General features: G+C 28.2%; 10 protein-coding genes across 10 annotated transcripts; 3 read left to right on the forward strand and 7 right to left on the reverse strand.

Moving 5' to 3' along the window:
- Positions 1-64: 64 nt before the first annotated feature.
- OCT59_027841 (uncharacterized protein) lies at positions 65-497 on the reverse strand (the record flags this gene model as incomplete). The annotated part of the gene is made up of 2 exons (XM_066137260.1): positions 65-364; positions 483-497. 2 exons carry the CDS (start codon positions 495-497, stop codon positions 65-67), a joined length of 315 nt encoding a protein of 104 aa, XP_065993666.1.
- Positions 498-1,742: 1,245 nt separating this feature from the next.
- Positions 1,743-2,470, forward strand: OCT59_027842 (uncharacterized protein). Its single transcript, XM_025308911.2, has 4 exons — positions 1,743-1,814; positions 1,921-2,026; positions 2,107-2,193; positions 2,263-2,470. Exons 1-4 carry the CDS (start codon positions 1,759-1,761, stop codon positions 2,350-2,352), a joined length of 339 nt encoding a protein of 112 aa, XP_025188749.2. The 5' UTR covers positions 1,743-1,758; the 3' UTR covers positions 2,353-2,470.
- Positions 2,021-3,635, reverse strand: OCT59_027843 (uncharacterized protein). Its single transcript, XM_025309856.2, has 6 exons — positions 3,381-3,635; positions 3,191-3,293; positions 3,049-3,111; positions 2,823-2,976; positions 2,586-2,755; positions 2,021-2,504 (listed from the first exon to the last, which is right to left on the reverse strand). Exons 1-6 carry the CDS (start codon positions 3,437-3,439, stop codon positions 2,481-2,483), a joined length of 573 nt encoding a protein of 190 aa, XP_025188750.1. The 5' UTR covers positions 3,440-3,635; the 3' UTR covers positions 2,021-2,480.
- Positions 3,636-3,873: 238 nt separating this feature from the next.
- OCT59_027844 (uncharacterized protein) lies at positions 3,874-7,901 on the forward strand (the record flags this gene model as incomplete). Its single annotated transcript, XM_025312839.2, has 11 exons — positions 3,874-4,603; positions 4,674-4,705; positions 4,771-4,872; positions 4,951-5,257; positions 5,332-5,558; positions 5,644-6,221; positions 6,306-7,170; positions 7,235-7,377; positions 7,477-7,524; positions 7,607-7,694; positions 7,767-7,901. The coding sequence occupies 11 exons, from the start codon at positions 3,874-3,876 to the stop codon at positions 7,899-7,901; spliced, it is 3,255 nt and encodes a 1,084-aa protein (XP_025188751.1).
- A 424-nt stretch (positions 7,902-8,325) lies between these two features.
- On the reverse strand, positions 8,326-9,326 carry OCT59_027845 (uncharacterized protein; the record flags this gene model as incomplete). Its single annotated transcript, XM_066137262.1, has 6 exons — positions 8,326-8,365; positions 8,777-8,788; positions 8,914-8,937; positions 9,019-9,045; positions 9,132-9,220; positions 9,300-9,326. The coding sequence occupies 6 exons, from the start codon at positions 9,324-9,326 to the stop codon at positions 8,326-8,328; spliced, it is 219 nt and encodes a 72-aa protein (XP_065993667.1).
- Positions 9,327-10,069: 743 nt separating this feature from the next.
- Positions 10,070-10,369, reverse strand: OCT59_027846 (uncharacterized protein; the record flags this gene model as incomplete). Its single annotated transcript, XM_066137263.1, has 2 exons — positions 10,070-10,154; positions 10,245-10,369. The coding sequence occupies 2 exons, from the start codon at positions 10,367-10,369 to the stop codon at positions 10,070-10,072; spliced, it is 210 nt and encodes a 69-aa protein (XP_065993668.1).
- Positions 10,370-11,958: 1,589 nt separating this feature from the next.
- On the reverse strand, positions 11,959-14,027 carry OCT59_027847 (uncharacterized protein; the record flags this gene model as incomplete). The annotated part of the gene is made up of 1 exon (XM_025323968.2): positions 11,959-14,027. The coding sequence occupies one exon, from the start codon at positions 14,025-14,027 to the stop codon at positions 12,405-12,407; it is 1,623 nt and encodes a 540-aa protein (XP_025188752.1). The 3' UTR covers positions 11,959-12,404.
- A 1,529-nt stretch (positions 14,028-15,556) lies between these two features.
- OCT59_027848 (uncharacterized protein) lies at positions 15,557-16,222 on the forward strand (the record flags this gene model as incomplete). Its single annotated transcript, XM_025312840.2, has 2 exons — positions 15,557-15,888; positions 16,015-16,222. 2 exons carry the CDS (start codon positions 15,557-15,559, stop codon positions 16,220-16,222), a joined length of 540 nt encoding a protein of 179 aa, XP_025188753.1.
- A 1,307-nt stretch (positions 16,223-17,529) lies between these two features.
- Positions 17,530-18,037, reverse strand: OCT59_027849 (uncharacterized protein; the record flags this gene model as incomplete). Its single annotated transcript, XM_066137264.1, has 4 exons — positions 17,530-17,618; positions 17,678-17,755; positions 17,823-17,868; positions 18,035-18,037. The coding sequence occupies 4 exons, from the start codon at positions 18,035-18,037 to the stop codon at positions 17,530-17,532; spliced, it is 216 nt and encodes a 71-aa protein (XP_065993669.1).
- Positions 18,038-19,196: 1,159 nt separating this feature from the next.
- OCT59_027850 (uncharacterized protein) lies at positions 19,197-19,663 on the reverse strand (the record flags this gene model as incomplete). Its single annotated transcript, XM_066137265.1, has 2 exons — positions 19,197-19,553; positions 19,622-19,663. The coding sequence occupies 2 exons, from the start codon at positions 19,661-19,663 to the stop codon at positions 19,197-19,199; spliced, it is 399 nt and encodes a 132-aa protein (XP_065993670.1).
- Between the last annotated feature and the right edge of the window lie 1,596 nt (positions 19,664-21,259).

Raw genomic sequence — 21,259 nt, forward strand, 5'->3', positions numbered from 1 at the left:
AATTTTTTATTTTTATTTTTATTATTTTTACAATTTTATTTCAGTTTATACATGAAGTAAATACTCAAATAAGAAATGACCCAAGTATAGTAATTCCGGAAATTATACCACCAGCTCCAACTCCAACAATTCCAACTATAACTCCAGCAATTCCAGCACCAGTAATTCCATCTCCAGTTCTACCAGGTGGATTTGATATATCAAGTTTTACAGTTCCAACAATAGGAATTGTTACAGTTACAGCTCGACCAAATCCAGATTCAAGTAATTCAAATAATCCAGATACAATATATTCAGCATATTCAACAAGATTTATAGTTTTATTAACTGTTTCAATTATGGGAGGGATATTGGTGGTAATTTTCTTAGTATGTTTATGTTACTATTTAGTGAAAAAGTTGAAATAATAGACTAAATAATAACGATATTTCAAATTCTGGAGTAACGAATAATGAAATATATGAAGGTAAATTGTTACCTACTACTCCTACATACATAGTAATTTCGCAAGAATTTCCACAAAATTTACCAAATCATAATAATCAACGGGGTTTAACATGTGATAACTCAACAAATAATGAAGTTATATACAAATGAATCAAGAGATCAAAAGTAATGACATTATTTGTTATAGAGAATAGAGATAAAGAAAGTAGTAGTAATATTAGTAGTAAAAATGATATTTTTGTTAACCGTTAGAATTATATTAATTTTTTATTTTTATAATATATATATATAATATATAATATTGTATCTTAAAGATGTATTAATTTAATCGTTAATCTAATTTCTTGAAAAACTTTCATTCTTATATTTATGATTCTGTATTTCCGAAGGAAATACCCACCGGGTATTAATAGGATCAAATCAAGTGTGGTAGAAATCACGTGCCCGTGTCCGTCATTAGTATTGGAATGAATTTTATTTGAGTGGCGGAATGGTTATTGGAGATGTTCCTCTCTTAAAACATCCGCTACTTCAAATTTATTCTATTAGTTAGCTGGGACAAACTAAAATTTTATCTCGCTAATGAAATATTTACATACAATTTTTAATCGTTCTATCAAATTCTTGTTGAATCAATGTTATAATTACAGGTGTAACAACTAACAAGAATTACATAGTTCCAATAATATTAATTTAATATTTAATGGATATTATAATCATATATCCAAAATCAAGGAATGGATTATGGATTTTGAAAATCCTTGATTTTTAAAGTTATATGATACCATGTAAAAACGCTTCTGAATTTATATTTTTTAAAATTTCTAAATAATATCAATTTGATATATTTAATACTTTAAAGACCAGGGTCTCATTCAAAATTATTCACCAAAGTATGATACCCACGCCAACAATCCTAGTTAGAAATTTTAGTTGCAATTTTTCTTATCATGGTCGATATTTTGTTCGCTAAGGTTAATAAAGAAATTGATATCACGAAGAATCTCTTTTACCTATATAACTAATGGATAGTGTCAAGAATAAGAATCGGTTATATACAGTAACTTTATTTATTATCTTTTTATTGATTTGTAATCTTTTCATTCAAATTTTAAGATATGTAATATTTTTATCATACCTGATATAATAAATAAGCTAACTACTTCTATTATTGCATTTTCCATAATCGTAACAGATCAGATGACAGATGACGGATCAGATTGGATAATTATTATTAGGGAATATCCCCCCTAAAAATGAGTTAAATTCCGTTTTCCCTAAAAAGTATTAGGTTTAATCTCTCTTTCAACAATGTCTGCTACTCCTACTCTTCGTGATCTCAAGATTAAGACTGGAACCGTTAAACGGTATGTCTTAGATTCTTTAGATGTTTTTTTTTTTTAGAAAATTTACGATTTGTTTTACTTATTAACAAAAAAAACAAATTTTTATTTTTTATTGAATTTGAGAAAGTCTTTTTAAAGATGAAAACTCTTATCATAAAGAGAGTGAAAGTCAACAAAAACATATCGATAAACTAATATCAGAAGGTGCTGATGAACATGATATATCTAAACAGGTTCAAATATCATAATTTTATTATGTATACTATTTGTTTTTATTATATAAATTAATTGTTTCATTTATTTTTGTAAATAGAAAGAAGTGTTGCAAGAATCGTTAAATATGATTCCAGATTGTCAGAATCGTCTTAAAGAAGCTCAGAAAGAATTGCAGAAATTACTTGTAAGGTTCTTCTTTATAAATTAATTTGATTCTAAATACTAAATTTCATTTTTTTTTTTCCTGTTATAGGAAAATAAGGATGCATCTTGGGAGGGAACAGAAGAATTAAAACAAGCGGAAGATATCCTTGAACAAATTAACAAAGGAAATACAAATTGATTTGCTTCGTTATTTAAGTAAAATATTATGTATATTATAATGTTTTAAATTTGATAAAATAAAAGTTTGCCGAAAACGTTTTGTGCAAATGTATTACAAAAACGTTATCTAAATAGAATGTTAATGGTCTAAGTTGCGGAATATTCTAAAATCTGTAAAAATTAAATGAGAAAAAAATTAATCTTTCAAAATTTTAGGGATTTTTATATCATTATTATTCCTTTGGGCTCTACCTGCTTTTGTTCCATAAAAGCTAACCAATCAGATGTTGCGGTAGGTAAAAGTCCCATGGAAGAACATTTATATAATCCTAAAGCCATCGTAAGAAGCTGTAGGATCACATAAACAAGTTTTGGCCAAATTAATTGTGATTTAGTCTTTGATGATTCATATCGTTCAAACACTGTTAAATAGAAATGTTACGTTTAGAAATAATAAAAGAAAGTGAACCCATTAATTTAAACATTTACCACTATCAATTCCCATTAATGCTTTAATCGGTTGGAAGAATAACATTCCTGTAATCATAACACTAAATATTTGTACTCCATTTCCACTCATCCATAACATAAAAGCGTTCATAGGTATATTTTTTCCCGGAGATAAAGCTGCATCCCACGCTTTCTTAAAAAAAAAAAAGAACGAATTAAATAAACTAATTTAATCTATAATAAATTGATAAATATAAATAATTACCTTGATTTTTAGTGTTTCCTGATCTTTTTCAGTTGAAACTTGTTGAGCATCTTTTCTGTTTTTCTTAAAAAAAATAATATCAATTAATATAAAGTAATTAATATAAAGATTAAATATTTCAAAGAAATCAAATATGATTTACCAAGTTGCCCTTAGAACTTGATGTGATAGCCGGAACGGACGCACCAAACCCCGGTGGAGGCGGTGCATCTACAACGTAAGTTTGCCCTCGAATTTCGTATCTTCTACAATAATTAAAATAATTCCAAAACTATTTAAGTTATAAAAATGAAAACATAAAGAAGTAAATTATTTGTCAACAAGTGTACAACCTTGCTTGATCTGAAAGATTTGTGAAATCAATTCTCCATTTGTTTGATTTGTTTGACATTTTTCAACTATTTAAATTGAAAAATAAAAAAAAACTCATATCATATGAAAGTCGCAGTAAAATATAAACAGGTTGGGCACGTGCGATTTTTATATTTTTATCAATGAAAATGAGAATCCTATTTAAAGGAATTATAAAAAGATAACCCATGATACTCACCCCATGTGGGGGATATGTAAATGAATATAATGATATCACTCCGAAAATTCTTCTCGGCTGAAATTGCCATATTTGTTAATTTGCAACTTTAATGTATTCATTTTGGAACATTCGGAACATTTGGAATATTCTCGAAACTTGATTGATTTCGTCATATCCGGATTTGTTGAATGAGCTATTTCTTGTTTCAAAGAAGTGAGAAAACAAATAACATTATTACTTCAATTAACTTAATTCTGGTTCCGACTTTCTGATAACCCGTAATCCTGAACAAAATGAACCATACTAATAATCAAAATCAAAGTCATCAAAATAATACTATACCTTTGACTGTGATAGATTTAACAAAGGAAAATGCCTCCAAAGCCACTAATGCTTGTTATTCAATATCACCTTCAAAAAAGCAACGACGTCCTGAAATCATAAATGAGTCTACTGATATTAGACCGCAAAAACGTAGCAGAATAGAACAAGTTCAAGAGCATAAAACATTTTTTCAAGGTGTAATGCATCTGTCTAATAATCGAGAAATTTTACCTACACCACGTACCCCTACGCAAACTTCGATTGAAACGCAATCTTCTTGTATATTACAAAATAACCCAATATTACCTCCTCCCTTAAATTATTCACAATATGTACCACATTCACAAAATTTTAATATGACAAGTCCTTTAAACGGGTTAAACGGCTTGGACCAACCTTATAATATAGGCATGATAAATCCTACCGTGATTCAAATACCCCCTGTTGCCTCTAAACCTTCTCCTAGTAGTTTTAGTAGTACTAGTTCTAGATCTCCTAATCAAAATTCGCAAGAAGTTATTGATCTGACGAATGATAGTAGTGATGATAATGATTGTGTTATCGACGAGAAAGAAACGAATAGAGATGTATGCTGGGGTATGATTGATACGGAGGTTATAATTTTGTATCCAAGACCTTGTTCAAATGGAAAAGGTGAAGAAGAAGTACAATTAAGGAGAGAGTCGGGAAAAAATGAAGGTAAGATCTTATTAAATCACTAAATGGTCGTGATTGAATATTAAAATTATTATATTCTTATTATTATTAGAAATTCGTGTTATCAAAGACTATGATTATGTAGTAAGTATTCTTTATCGATTGATTTGTTTAATAATTCAATCTAACTATATTTGGATTTCTCCAAGTTCGGAGTGGTCGAAGTAAATATAGCTAGAATATTGATTCCATTAATGGATAATAACCTTGTCTGGACGGAAGCGACAATCCCAAAAAATTGGGCTTCTACGGTATATTTAACTTCAAATATTCATTTTTATTTATTTATTGTAAAATATTTACATTATAATATTCAAATATTCATGTAGGCGATAAGCATTCCTCTTCATATTATGTTATATGGGCGTCCTAGCAATACTAAAGCCGTAAGCACGCATCTTTATGAAAGAAGGCTGTTCTTGAAAGATCCGATAGTTTATAATGTGGAGACCCGTTATTCAAATCCACATACTATGTCTGGTAATGTTTATTCAAATAAAATTAATCAGATAGTATACAAAGGATACTCAGGCGGCAGTTTTGGAACAACAAAGTCTTCGGAAGATATTAAGAACAAAATGAATAAGGTTTTTAATTCTTTGATGACTGCTGATAATATGCCCGAGTTAGACCCAGGTAAGATAATAACTATTTATATTAAGGTCATTTTATTCCACATTATTTGAATGCAATTTAAATTATACGTGTAGATCAAAGATTGATTACGACGTTATACAAACATCAAAAGCAAGCATTGTATTTTTTGGTGAAAAGAGAACAATACAATGATTTCACAAATGATCAGACTAACGAATTGATGTCATTATGGAGAACTCGAATTAGCGCAGGACGTCATTTAGTTTATTATAATATCGTAACTAATTTGGAGGTCCATGAAAAACCGGTTCAGATGAGAGGAGGAATAATAGCTGATGATGTAATTTGTTGGACCTTTTTTTTTAAAAAAAAAAAAATTTTATTTTATTTTTCTACATACTAACATGTTATCTTTTTTACTATAGATGGGGCTTGGTAAAACTATACAAATGATAGCGCTGATACTTGGTACGCAGAAAGAAGCTGTAGACTTCGCAAAAAAGCCTTCAGCAGTATCAAATAGTGGCGAGTCATCTTTTTCATCATCTATTCAATCAGGAGACGAAAATTCGATCGGGAATTTTAAATCTAAGGGAACTCTTATTATATGCCCCTTGTCCACCGTCGCGAATTGGGAAGAACAACTTGTTAATCATGTTCAGGAAGGAGCTCTTAACGTATATGTATATCATGGAGGTTCTCGTACTTCAGATCCTTCCCATTTGATAAATTATGATATTGTTATCACAACTTATAACGTAACGGGTACCGAATTTAGCAAGCAATCAAAAGGCCAAAAAAACCAGCAGTCAAAAATCATTGCGAATGATAGTGAGCCGACCAATTCTCCAACACCTTCAGCTTTGCAGCAGATCCATTGGTTCCGCATCATTTTAGATGAGGCCCATATAATTAAAGACGTTACCACAGTACAGAGTCAAGCAGCATGTTCTCTTAAAGCGGAAAGACGTTGGTGTTTAACTGGAACACCAATTCAAAATAAGTGAGTGAACCTTTTTCTTTTATTCATGGTTTCTTATTTAAAAAACTGTATATTTATATATACATATTTGTTATATTTTTATAGGGTAGAAGATTTATTTGCTCTTATTAAATTTCTTCACATGGATCCTTTTAGTGATAAGGAAAAATGGAAACAATACATTTTACGTCCAATAAAATCGATCGATCCTGATGGTATTAATAGATTACAAACTTTGATGAAATGCATAACTCTTCGTAGAACAAAAACACTTAACGGGAAGTCACTATTAGCTTTACCACCACGTAACGATCATATTCGCTACCTTGAACTTAGTGATCACGAGCGTAGATTGTATGAAAAGATGTATAATTATCAATCTGAACGGGTTAGAAAGTACACTGAAGAAAACAACATAATGCGACATTATGTTAACATTCTACAGGCCTTATTACGATTGCGTCAGATTTGTGCTCATTATTCATTAGTCAAGGAGTCGGAAATTACTGAAGATTTAGATGAAGAAATCGTAAATGAAGGATTGACCTCGGCTAGAGCGATGATGTTACTTAGCATAGTTAGAGATAGCGGAATGGATCAATGCGGTTCTTGTTTGCAGGAATTAGTTCAAACTGTTGTGGTTACTCGATGTGAACATTTGTTTTGTATAGAATGTGCTAATAAGAATATGAACAATTTGCCAAGTTTAATTAGTGTTGCTATGTCATCTGAGAATCAAGAGGTTTCAACAGACTGCCCAATATGTGTGCGAAAATTATTTTCTGGTGACGTTTGTGAAATTAATGACTCTAAAGTTCTTGAGAATGACCATATTAAGAGATCTGAAAGAGAGAAGACTGCTCATAGCACCAAAGTCAAGGCACTAATTGAAGATTTGGTTCAAGCAAAGGAAGAAGGCGTGAAGAGCGTAGTGTTCTCACAATGGACCAAGATGTTGGACTTGATCGAGGTAATGTTATCGTTTTCAAAGTTTTTTTTATTAAGAAAATTAATCAAATTTTTATCATATTTAGGACGCTTTAAAAGAAAATGATATTATTTTTACTCGATTGGATGGCACGATGTCTCGTGCAGAACGAACACAAAATATGGATACTTTTAAACAAAAGGATAAAGTGAGCGTTATACTTGTTTCTTTAAAAGCTGGTGGTGTTGGGTAAGTTATGATATAAATTATGTGTATTCTTTATGATCAAGTTCTCTTTGACTTTCTTATGTGAGAAAGTGATTAATTCAATAATTTCTAAATCCATAGGTTGAACCTAACAGCTGCTCAACGAGCATATCTTATGGATCCATTCTGGTAAGTATTATTACGAAAGATATAGAATATAAATATAATTTTATTTTATAAATTGACCAACTCTTTCTTTCTTTTATAAAAGGAATCCGTCAGTTGAAAACCAAGCCATTGATAGAATTCATCGTCTTGGTCAAACTTGTGCTGTGGATACTGTCAGATTTATTATCAAAGTAAGTCGAGAAATCTTTAATTATATAAATCATATAGAATAAGTTAATTAATTTCATTATGTTTATTTATAGGATTCAATTGAAGAAGGTATCCTCCAATTACAGGAGCGCAAGTTACGACTTGCCGAATTAACCCTCTCTGAAAAGCTAAGTAAACAAGACATTACCCGACATAGATTAGAAGATCTTAAAGTTCTTTTTAAATAATTTTTAAATTTAAATTATTGATAATTTAGTCCTAATAATTAATTAATTAATAATAAATAATCTTTGAAACATTGATTACTTATTACTTTTTTTTCCCACAACTCTTAACTTTATTATGTCTGGTTACAATAAATTTTAAGAGTTGCATGATAGACACACGTTTTAATATCTTTTATACCTTTTTAATGGATTTGAACCACTTATTTATTAATTTCTCGTTTAATTTGTTAAATTTATTATTTAAACAACTTTTATATTAAACACTGAAATTACTTTTAGAATTCTTTGAAATCATAGATTATAATACTGTATGTTCTATTGATTAATTATTTTGCTTCAAATATAAAGGTTGAAAGCAAATTAATTTGATCGAAAGTATAAATATTAAATAGCTTGGTTGGCCTCAAATTTTATTAAGTTTATTTTATTGCATCTTCATATTATTATACGCGTAAACGCTAAACCTGAATTAAAAGAATAAAAAATATAAAGAATTATAAGAAAAAAAGAAAAAATAATGAAATAAAATAAAAAAAAATAATAAATTTTTAAAAAGAAATAAAAAATAAAAGAAAAAAAAATAATAATAATAAAAGAATAAAAAACCGACTATAATATACGTATGAAAGCGGTAATACGATAATGAGGAAAGTGTAGTTTAATTAATCTATTACAACGTTCTCATACTTTTGTACCATATAATAACTTCAGAATTCATACTATAATTTATTATAAGTTAATTATAAATTACTTATCCTCGTAAAAATACAATTGATGTCACTAAATACATTTAGATGTCAAGAAAGATGTCAACTGCTTTAGCCTTACTTGACCAAAACCTCCCCATAAAGAATTAAAACTAAATTGTTAATTACCCTTCGTAATTCCTATAACCATACAATCCATTCGCCTTAAGAAAAATCTTCAAACAGTTGATGTTTTTTTTTTCTTCGTTTTAGACAGATTTTGGTAATAAATCGAACAAATAATTCTTGATTATATACATTATTACATATCGTGGCATTTCAGTCTATTTCTTAAAGATAAAAAGTTAATTAGAATTGATTTAATGACATAAAGAAAAGCTTTCAATAAAATTACTAAGTTTGATACTTACAATTTTCTAATGCTTAAGGAAAATATTCTAGATTTTTTTTTTTTAATTTGCTATTTTATCAGTTCCATATTCCAAAGTATAAATCCTTAATATTATGCATCCCTGTGATCAACAAGGCAGATGCGGGTGATGGTTGCTGACATTGCACAGCACTCCTATTTTTATCTATTTTAGCGGGTTTGGGAGTGTGTAAAATTATAATCTATATTTTAATTGAAAGTTTGGTACCTCCTTTTTTAAATTCCTTAATAATATCAAATAATAAAAGAATGAAACCAAACCTCATTTGACCTCCACGAATAATTCATACATTAATTATCCGTTTTCCTTCGTCATCTGTTTCACTTAATTCGGGGAATGATATGGCAATAGCACCCAAAGGAAGTCGTAGTCCACCATCACTGGCCAAGGCATAGTCAGGCAGGGTTGTCAATACGACACGTTATTGTCATGGCCATTGTGTTCTGCTTTTTGGTTATACAGCATCTGTTGAACGATTATTTTGAAATAGCTGTAAAATGTGTGATAGCTTCCAGACTTTTTAAGATTTCTTTCGTATAATGATTTCATCATATAACTCCTCACACTTTTGTCGTACTTCGGAACCTTCTATGGTGTCCCAAACTTTTGACATTTAGATATTCAATTCATTCTGTAGATCATAATTGGTTAGCTTGTATGGCATAAATTCGATAAACGTAATTTTAAGATTGCATCTTAATAAAGGGCACGCCAAGAAATATAATATAAAATATATCTGATATGTGTATAATAATAAACAATTAATAAGGCTAGCTGCCGCTTGATTCTTTTTCATCCTGACGAGAGTAGTACGGGTAATTTGAACTTCCAAACTCAAGCTATCACAATCGTCTTCGACCCATTTTTTTGGTATCCATTGTATCCAGCAAGAGTCCACGGGGAGCCATAAGTGGAGCATTAACGGTCAATAGGTGTCCAACATCCGAAGCATATTCTAGTTCTTCATTTACATAATCCTCATGATCTTTGTAGTAAAAAAATTTTGCATCAAATTATATATATATTAACATTATATTTTCCTTAATTTCGGTTTTAGATTGTGGGATAATCCAGTATCATTTTTCATCAGTTGGTCTATAATGACAAATAACGGGCTATTTACCCAAAGTCAATGAGAATGATTCCTTAATCAGCCAATTTATGGCAATAAAATCACGGACATCCCTTATAGCATAGCAACACACCTGGACATCAACTCTATGCTTATCAGGTTGTTTCTTGATAAATCAAAACTCTTGATATTTAAATGAAGGTTAAATTTATTATTTCCGGCGAGATCAGTTGTTTCAAGCACTACATTAGGAAGCATCTTCAAATTGTGCACCGTCCATATTATGAGCATTGAGATAAGCTTGAGGTGATGGTCAAAATTTGTACAAGTCTATTAGCGTCTCCTTGTCAGCTAGACAAATTAGATTGTACTGCTCTAAATATCCATCAATTCGATACACAATTCCAAAATCCAAAAACTGCCACTCAAATCATGCTGGATAGATGCTTGTAATCTTGCATACATTCAATTTTGCCATTTATGCCATTTATATTATTTATACTTTAAATTTGAATTTTAACATTTTGAATATAATTTTTTAAAATGGATTATATTAATCAAATGAAAGTGGTTTGTGAAAAAATTGGTAAAAAGATTTCCATGGTTCCATAAATAAATAGCATAAATGATGCGTTGGATTGGAAGGAAAGTAAGCATCATCTAACGATGCTCCCTGAAGATCATCAGGATCAATAACAGTATGCTGGTATTTGTGATTCTAATTCTGATTCATGATCTGATCTTGACTATTTTCCAGTTTTACTTTCATTTCTCCAATAAAATTTACGTGATAAACTCGGAAAGCCCGCTATTCGCAGAAACTCTAAAAATAATTTTAAAATATTCTTTTGATATTCTGATTTTTTTACTTTACTAACATTGAAATCTCGAACAAGATTTCTCCATCACACTGCCGAGTGGTGTATCTTAAACGTAATCTCTTCTAATTTGTCATGAAACACTTTCCCAGAACTCCGCCTCTTCAAAATTTGCTTCTGATTCTTCGAAGCCAACTTATGGTAAAGCATATTGTCCGTGGAGCAATTGCAATTATCTGATGCAATATGTGTCTTAGTTTAATCTTGATAAGTTTAATTCTTTAAACTATCCTTGTTTCTCAACTCCATGATCTACCAATTCACTTTTTGCTAATTCAAAATTATTGGTGTCAGCCTTTTCTGGTAAGAGGTTCTGTTTAAAGACTGTCCTGTGTTTGCCTGGGGATTTTTATAGGAGATGTGCCTACTCATCATGGTCAAACTTTGAATGATCCACAAATACGACCAATGAATCATAATTTATCCAATAAAAATAATTCAACAATTGCTTGTCCTTGTTTAAAATACTTTCGGTCCTTCTTAGTCCATGTCTTTATTGTGTTTTCTGACGCGTTTTCGATTTCTGAACAATCGCGAGGGAAATCTTTCGGAATAGACCGTCATTCGTTAAAAGGTTCGAATGTAGTTCTAAACATAGAATTTACGACTCAAACCATTGTTCTTTGTTCGTCTAAAAATAAAAGCAACGCAAAAAATACTAACCTTTAATTCACTTTTCATCGAAAGTACCTTTTGCGCCGTCTGACGAGACAAATTTGACAAATTTGATTTACTCTTGAAGAACTAACTTCCTGCAATTGAGGAGGTATTTGTGACGTTTTGGTAAAGGTATGTTCAAATAATTATTAGGTTTGTTGCACAAGAATGAGAATCAATAGATGTGATTTTTTCTCAGTCTAAGCCACACGAATAAGTAATTTACGAACACGTGAAACTTTGGTTGATTCCGGTGATTGATCTACAGTACACGTCCTACGTCTACTACGTCTACGCATGTTAATAAGTTTGGTTTATCTCGACGATGTTATAATAATTATTACTGTAGCGCGATTAAATGTTAATTCCCGTTAGGATTGCGTGTTACAGGGATATTAAGGATATTTTCAAAATTTCTTATATTGTATATATTGTATACCCCTGATATCTTGATAACCAATTTAACGACAAAAATCCAATAACAATGGTAATAAAAATCGCGCATCTATAAATCCGAAAAAAAATGTATTTTATTAATACCCACGTAGTACGTAGTAATTATAAATTATGTAAATTAAAAAAAAAAAGTTATTTATTATTTAAAATCAAATAATCAAATAACAATAAGTAAAGAAATTCACAATTAAAAAAACCTTCAACAAAGTATTGAAATTTACGTTAAAACAACCTTGAATTACCCTAATTACCCTAATTACCCTAATTACCTAACCCTTCACATATATATAAATATTAAACTCTCATACTAAAATTAAATTAGTATTATTATTATTATTATTATTATTAGTTATTTCCTTAATACGAGACCAACGACTTATTGTACCCTTATTAATATATTTTTTAATAATTTTTGAATAATTTTTCATATTTTCAAATGATTGAGAATATTTAAATTTAAATTTTAAATTATATAAAGAATTTAATCTACAATATTTTAAAAAAATATGAAAAAATTTTATATCCCATTTTACCACCTCTTGATAAATATAAAAAGATTTTAAATTTTTTGATAATTCTTTACCTATCTTATACATTAATAAAGTAATATTTTTATCATCCATAATTTCCAAATTAATTTTTTCCAAATTTTTACAATTTTGTAATATTAAAGGTATATAATAAAGTAATCTACCTTTAATTTTTAAATCAAAATCTCTTAATTTTGGACAATAAGTTGAAATAGTATTAAATAAATGAATATTATGAAAGAATAAACCATCATTTAAAGAAATACCTAATTTTATTAAATTACCATTTGTTTTTTTAATTATATCAGAATATAATTCTAAATCAAGTTTAATTAAAGTACTAGTAGAAAATTTCAAAGTAGTAAGAAAAGGTAAAAATTGAAAATTAGACCAAGATTTTACTATATCAATAGAATCGATTCCTGAATCAGAAATTTCCAAACCAGTAATTTTAGTAAAATTTAAAGATAAATCCAAAGGGATAAATTCATCAGAAGGAATAATTAATTCATAATTATCAGTTATAAAAGAAGTGAATTTAATAAGATTATTAATAATTTTAAATTTAAAATGATCAAAATCAATTTTTAAAAGGTGAATTTTTTTTAAATTATAAAGGAAATTAAATAAAGCAACATTATCAATATCTAATTTAATATAAATTTCATCAATAGTAGAAATAATATTACTTAATTCAATAAAAATTTGAGGGGGAATACAAGATTGAAATTCAACATAATTTAAATTTAATAAAGAAGAATTAGGAGAAATAAAATTTGATAAATATTGTAAATGAGGGAATTTTCTTATTTTATTTTTTATCCAATTAATTAATTTTAAATTATAATTCAATTTTGAAAAAGTTTGAGAAGTAAAAAGTTTAACAAGTTCACCAAATAATAAAATTCTTTTTTGATTCATGATATCATCATCATAACTTTTAATAATTTCGATAGGATCACTTTTATCTAAAGTGATAATATCAAGATTTTCATCATCAGGATTTAATAAAAAATAAGAAACCTTATAAAATAATTCAGTAAAATCCAAATCCCTTAAATAATTATTATAATTACAAAAAGGGGTTGAAATTTTTTGATTAAAATTGATGATATTATTTTCATAAAGAAAATTTTTTGAAGATTCTGATAAACATGAAATATAAGTTGAAATTAATAATTTTGAAGTTGTATAATTTTTTTTATGATTTGGTCTTAAAGGATTTTTCCATAAAAAAATCACGGAATTAGAGAACCAATAACGATCGACCAAGAGACATTTTTGTAAACTAGTAAATTTTCTGATACGAATATCAATAGTTTTATTTGCATAATCAATAAGGATTTGAAAAATATTTTGAAGAATTTCTGGTGGAAAAAAACACGCGGTTGACATTTTATTTAAGGATAGGAAACGATAGGGGAATTTTTTTTTTAAAGAAAAAAAAAAAATGTGTGGGAAAGAATGATTATTTATAAGAAAATTTTTTTAAATCATTTATTGACTAAAATCGGATTGCTAACCTAATACAGTTTAGCTTAATATATTGTCACATCAAATAAATGAAATATAAGGTATAAGGCGTAGTAATTCAACCATTTTTCACGCGTTCAAATTTCATGAAATTTGCAAAAAGATCTTGATTTCATCTAATTTATGTCATTTATGTATGATCGACATAAATTATAACTATATTTGGTAAAGATCACTGACGAATATATGAGTGTCGTAAAATTTGCAATTGTAGAAACTCACGACCGAGGCGTTTTTTTAAATAAATCAGCCCCTATTTTTATAATGAAGTTCTATCAGTCAAAATTTTATACAATAACTTCAAAAGATTTTAAACGTTTTTATAAATTCGAGTTCGACAATTCGTTTGGAATATCATTATGCATAAAAATATTTACAAAATATTTGATTAATCTACCACGTATGAATAACATTATAATTATAAGTAATTTTAATATAATTTGACGAATAAGAAATTATTTTTTTTGATTCCAGTTTTCAGAATTTTTATGGGTCCCTCATATATTATTACTCGATTTAATACTGAATGTACTGAATGTAAGGTATCATCATCCATATGTACCGAAAATCCACGGAGATTGATCATTCTCAACAAACAAGAGATAAAACAATATTTCTTTTTGGATAATAAAAGTTTTTATTTTTAAACTTTTATAAATTTGGTAACGGTATTAGCAAATATCAATGCGATCAAAATTACAGGTAAATTAGGGAGTGATCGACAAACACATTATTCCTTGAAAAAGAAAAGGTAAAAAAAAAATTTTTTTTTTTCTTAAATCCCTTAAAAAGATTAGAGATGAATTTTATTACGGGAGAGGAACCAAAAAAATTGAAATTAAATTTGTGTAATTATTATATAATATAATTCCTTCACGTTTTAATTGTGTAACATTAATAGAGATGATTTGTTTATGAAAATTTATGCAATTCATTTTACATGCGCATTAAAAAAGGTCGATTAACATATAATACCATAAGGTTTTACTCATAATGAATGAAACCGAATATCTTTATATACTTGGATGTACATATACATTACATTTGTTGTTGTTGATTTTTAATATATAAATTAGCGTGGTGCGAAATTTATGGGCTTATGGTTATTTAATGTTGTGTTTAATTTACGCAACTTTTTTTTCTTTTTTGAATATAAATATGTTAAAATTAAAAAAGAAATTGTATTTTAATTTTTTTTTATCTTTTTTTTTTATTCTCAATTTTTTTTTCTTTCTTTAGAACAAAAGAAATTTTAAATGCTAAAGCAGGATTTTTAGCGCAGTATAAAATTACAAAATTATAAATTTTTATATTTACCCTCATTTATATATCATTAGACATTCATCTCATCCCCAGTATTTATATCATTACCTATTAAATATCTTACCGTCATGAAACGTTTTAATGTTATTAATTATAATATTAATAGAGAAAGTATTATAGATTTACCGGATATTCATCATTCTCTTATAATCATACCTGAAACACTTTATGAAAATTCTGATATAATTTCAACAAATTCTGATAACAAATCAACTATTGTTGTTCCTACATTTAAAATAGAAGAGGAGGAAGAGGAGGGAGAAGAAGAAGAAGAAGAAGAAGAAGAAACGGTACAATCAAATGATGACCAATTTGTTGAATCAAATGATAAATCAAGAGAAGTAAATGATGAAAAATCAAAAAATTTCAGTGATATTGATTTATGTGAAACTAAACAAAAGTATGTAATCTTAAATTATTTATAATTTATATATATATACATATATAATTATATATATATTTCATTTCTCATTTCTCTCATATTTCATATATTTCAAGTATTAATTAATATATATATTTGTTATAGAAATTCTTTCTCTGCGGTAAGACCATCGCTTACAATTGACACATCTTCATTACCAGTTTCACATGTTAATAACGAAATATCTAGTAAAAGAAAACATGATTTTGATTGTTTATTTTATTTAAAAAGTAATAAGATTAGATTAATAATTCTTTCTTTAATTATAATTATTGCAGTAGTTATAATTGTTGTTGTTCTAGTAAAAAAATGATATAAAATAATATCTTAGTTTTTTCTTCTTTTCTTTTCGCCTCTTTTTAATATATATTTTTTTTTAAATTGTAATGTATATAATATTTAATTTTAATTATTATTAAAGAAAATGCCCTTTTAATATTTTTATTATAAAATGATTTTTAAAAAAAGCCTTAAAAGCCTTTTTGAAAAAAAAAGATCAACCCCTCTCTTAATTTGGAAGGCCAAGTAAAGCATGATCAAAGAATTGTGGGGAAAATCTTTTCTCCGCAAAAAAAAAAAAGATTATAATTTAAATTATATAATTATTGGTGGATTATTTTGGTATAGCACATAAAGTAAAAACACCAATAATGCAAGTATGTAACCGGCTTTAAAATAAGCAGTTCACGTTACTCCAAGAAAACACGTCATTTAAAAATGAATTCAACTCATAAATTAATTCGACAAATTATTCCTGCTTAAAAAATCCTGGATACTGTAGCAAGCTTATTCATATACCAAATATAGTACGAGCAGATATTTGAGTTGCTATTTAAAGCTATTCTCGCTTATTCACCTTTTTTTTTTCTAAAAATAATTTTTGAAACTTTTTTTTTTAAAAAAAAATTAGTGCTACCAAGTGTACAGTAATTATTAAATGAACAAACAAATAATGCATATTTGGGTCATCATCTGATCTCAAACAAATGAAATTCAGTTTTTAAATTGAATATCCGATATTGCAATCTTATTCCTATCTCCTGAGATCTAAAGATCAAAGGAGGTGTCTGGTCAGTTTTCCCGAGATGGAAAAGCAGGTAAATTCAATACGTCGAGATCAGAACAAATTGATGTGCTTAGAGACAATAATCATGTATCACAAGGTGCATCCCGATCTTTGTAGTTTATTTTTTGCGTTGCATAAAGCTATTATTGTATTAATAAACAATTCTTGAATATTTGGTAATCGAAATATCAAATGGTATGAATGGAATTATAATAATTCTCCCAATGCTATAAAGGTAAAGAATCTACATAATTTTTTCGTTTATTCTTTTAAGAAGGTTGCCAAATTGTCATTAATCATGATCATGTGATAAATATTTGAATTTTCAACTAACGCCACCATAATTTTATTCGCATAAGCAAATACAACATTTCAAATTATATTTCTATATACTAATTATATAGCCACTAAAAAAAATCTAGAAAATTTACGAATATCTATATACTCAATTATGTAGTTACTAAAAATTATATTTAAAAAATTCACAGATTAGACGAGCTCTAACCCTAACCCTAACCGAATTTATCAAATACATCTTTATACCAGCAGCCGCATCAAAGATGGATTTTAGACTCCCTTCCCGGATGAAGCATCTCTACTGGCGTATATTTCCCTTCATTGATAGTATTATTTCCTCTGGTTCCTTAAAGTTAAAAAGGCATGAGAATTTGTTATTAATCAGTAGAACTTTAATAGACTTACCAGCTGATCTGGTCTTAATAATCTCCCCAACTGATTTACCATTCTTACGAGCTTCTGTTTCCTTAGCTTTTTTGAATGCTAGAAGTTCAAAAGATTATATTTTAATATATTGAGATTTCGTAAATGTTCTAGTGATTATAAATACCTAAAATTTCGTCGTCTTCTTCAAATGGTTTACCGACTTCTAACCACTTTTTCAATTCAGTTATATTAATATTTTTTTTTTTGCGCGCTCCATTTGAGTTGAAAAAAAGTCATATGGATCAGATTTAATGGCTTTTAAAAATTGAATCCAATGTAAAACTGTGTCTGGCATTTCATGAGCTTTTCTTCCTGGTAAAAGTCTTGTAATGTTACCATTATTGTATAATATTCATGGTCTTAAATGCTCTAGTGATTCTAAGGGACTTTTGTGAGCTAACAGTTCGTCCAACATTTTGAGTAGGTTTTTTTTTGCGTTAGAAAGTTAAATAGTGAGTCGCTTGTTATTGTTAACTGATTATCAAAAAAGCTCTGACACGTGATTTATTACACGTGATTCTGCATTACATCAATTAATATTAACCGGCTGTTAAAATATTCTTTAAATCCTTGGAAAGATTTTCTGATAATCTGAAAACTACAATTAGTTTTGGCAAAGAAGTGAGGCCAGATTTAGAAAATGAATACTTGAAATTAGAAAATGATTATCACGTTAATCATAAAAATTTTTAAAATCATTACCGTTTACTTATCCGAAATAAACGCTTTGACAATAATAATGAAATTTATAAATTTGACGAATAAGATATTAATAATTAAAGCACTTGTTAATTATTATAAAGTGATAGTAATACGTATTAATAAATAAATTTTAAGTATTTAATAGCATTGACAGATTAAATACTATTTAATAATACATATAATACGATATTTTTTATAAAATGCAAATATTTTTATTTTGTTCAAAATATTAAAGATGCAAATTAAAGACAAAATTCCAAAACAACTTAAAGTAAGCATTAATTAAAGTAGTAATTGCTATTTAAAATTCAGATTGTATTATATTTTAATTGCATGTATTTATTTAATAGTCAAAATTATATAAAATAGTGGAATTTTTTAACAAATATTTTTTTTAAGAAAAATGAGTAAACTTGTGAGTTTTGCAAACAACACGTTACTTGCACTCCTTTAGATTATAATTCATATTGCAACATTTATGGTTGTAAAAGTAAAAACAAGCACAATCATAAACTTTGCAAAAGTTGTTATTGGTAAATTACTGCGACACCCATGTACTCCATTGATTTCATCACCCAGTAACACTTGGCACACGGAAGAATCAGCCTTATTCTTCCATATTTTAATTCGATCTTTCGGAAGTACAAGGTGACAAAGCTTTTTCTCTGCCCGTACATTGCCCTCAGGGGTATTGACTCGGAGCAATGACCCCAATTGTGATGACAGTGCTCGGATTCTTGTTGAACATTCAGATAGCACCATAGGATTGCAGGCATTGTTCTTACTCTCCTCATCGCTATTTCCAGTTGTCGAATTCTGTTATTTTCATACATATCCCACTGCGAATTGATGTCCTGAACATTATTTGTACAATCTTCCTTCTTCTACTGAAATCGTCAAATTCACTGTTGATGTGCGGTTCATCTTGTTCATTTCCATCATAGTGATTCTGTTGATCAAGGCGACTTGCATTCTGGCAAGGTAATTTAATTTGTCTTGATAATTTATCTTCTACTTGAAACTTATCTTCATTATATAGTGCGTCTACAATAGGCATACTTTGTCCCAAATCGGTACTATTAGAACTGATTAACAAAGAGGTAGGCTTATCATAATGCCTGTGATCCTGAATGGTATTATGATTTCTTGAGTTCTACATAAAAAAAATTGTTAAATACATATTCTTTTTTCTATCTTTAAAAACTAAGATGTTATATATACATGAAAGATATCACAAAAGAAATTATCAATCTTCTCGCCCATGACTTTTGTAATTATATGTGTCATAATGATGCTTTATAGAATTACATCATAATTACAATTTTGTTGCACGTTGAATATCAGGTGTAGTGTTGTTAAGTCCAAGTCACACCGATGGGGTCGATTCAGCTTGACTTGATATTCCTTGAGGAAATCCAAGTTGCGGTTCGGCCTGACTTGAAAGAGACAAGTTGATGGGGGTCGATGGGTTCAATGGAGTCGATGGAACTAATGTTAGATTTCAATCTAATTTTCATAAAAAAATTAAAGAAACGTAAGTAACGTTTCAAAATTAATCCCTCTCCAGCTCCTCTTCCTTCAAAGAGCTCAGTATTTAAATCCTGTGCAGTTGTCTGTGCTCACCTAAGATAAAAAGGAAATATAATAATATCTTTTCTTTCAATAACAATATAACTTTTCACTCCCTTTACCCAAGGAGCCGGTACCTATAAAATAAGAAAGAAACGTTAGTAATGTTCTACTAATGTTTCCTAAATTTCCACCTTCTAATTCCAGCTCAACCCACCTTTCATGTCCGGAATCTGGAACTTTAGACGTCCAAAGCTGGTGTCCAATAACTACGCGTCCTAAAAAATAAAAGAAAAATGGTTAGTATCTATAAAAAAACACAAAAAATTAATTACATTCTTCCGCTTCTAAATTCTAACCAACATACTTTCTATGTCTTAAATCCGAGGTTCACAAGTCCAAAAGCTGGTGTTCACGTCCTAAATAGTAAAGAAAAAGGTAGTTAATGATTTCTGTAAAAAATTGCTACACTCTCTTCTGACCATTATACCTTCCATAATTCCATGTTCGAAAGCCGGAAGTTCAGGTACCCAAGAGCTGATGTTCTGTTCTTACAAAATAAAAGAAAAAGTAGTTAGTAATCTAGTATAATGATTATTTCTTAAAGAAATATATATACAGTATATATAAAATAGTTTCTGAGAGCATAGTTCCAATAATTATTTATTTTAATAATTTATTTTTAATAGCTCCACATTTTACAATTTATAAACTACTTACTGAATAAGAAATCAATTTATACAGAATGTTTATAAAAATGAAACCGAGTATATAGAATGTATAGAGAATGTAAAAAACTTGGTTTAAAAAAAAGCATTACAAAAAAAATAAAAAAAAACGTATCGGTAATAAAAAGGGGAAATTATTTATCGAGGTACACAAAAAAATTCTGATATCATTTTTTTAATCGGAGTTAGCATCATTTTGGTTTTTGTAAGATCACGTGACGACGAACGAGGGATTATTTTTAAACTTCTACTTACCCGAACTTACCCCTTACGCTTTTTTTATCCCTTGTGTAAAAAAAAACATTTTTGGCGTTTATTAATGCGGAATTCTCCATTTGGTAAATAACGAATGAGAAAATGTAAGCACTAGTTCTAATAATGAACATCAGTTATTGATTAAAATAAAATACTTTCAACAATAATAAAAAACCTATTAAACTACATATCATACATTCATACCCTTAAAGTCAATAATAATTTTATCAATTATACTATGGAATTAAAGGTATTTCGCATTCATATAAGTCTCTTCATAAAATATAAGCACTACCACTTTGCCATT

The sequence above is a fragment of the Rhizophagus irregularis genome, chromosome 7, assembly GCF_026210795.1.
Source record: "Rhizophagus irregularis chromosome 7, complete sequence".
Taxonomy (NCBI): domain Eukaryota; kingdom Fungi; phylum Glomeromycota; class Glomeromycetes; order Glomerales; family Glomeraceae; genus Rhizophagus; species Rhizophagus irregularis.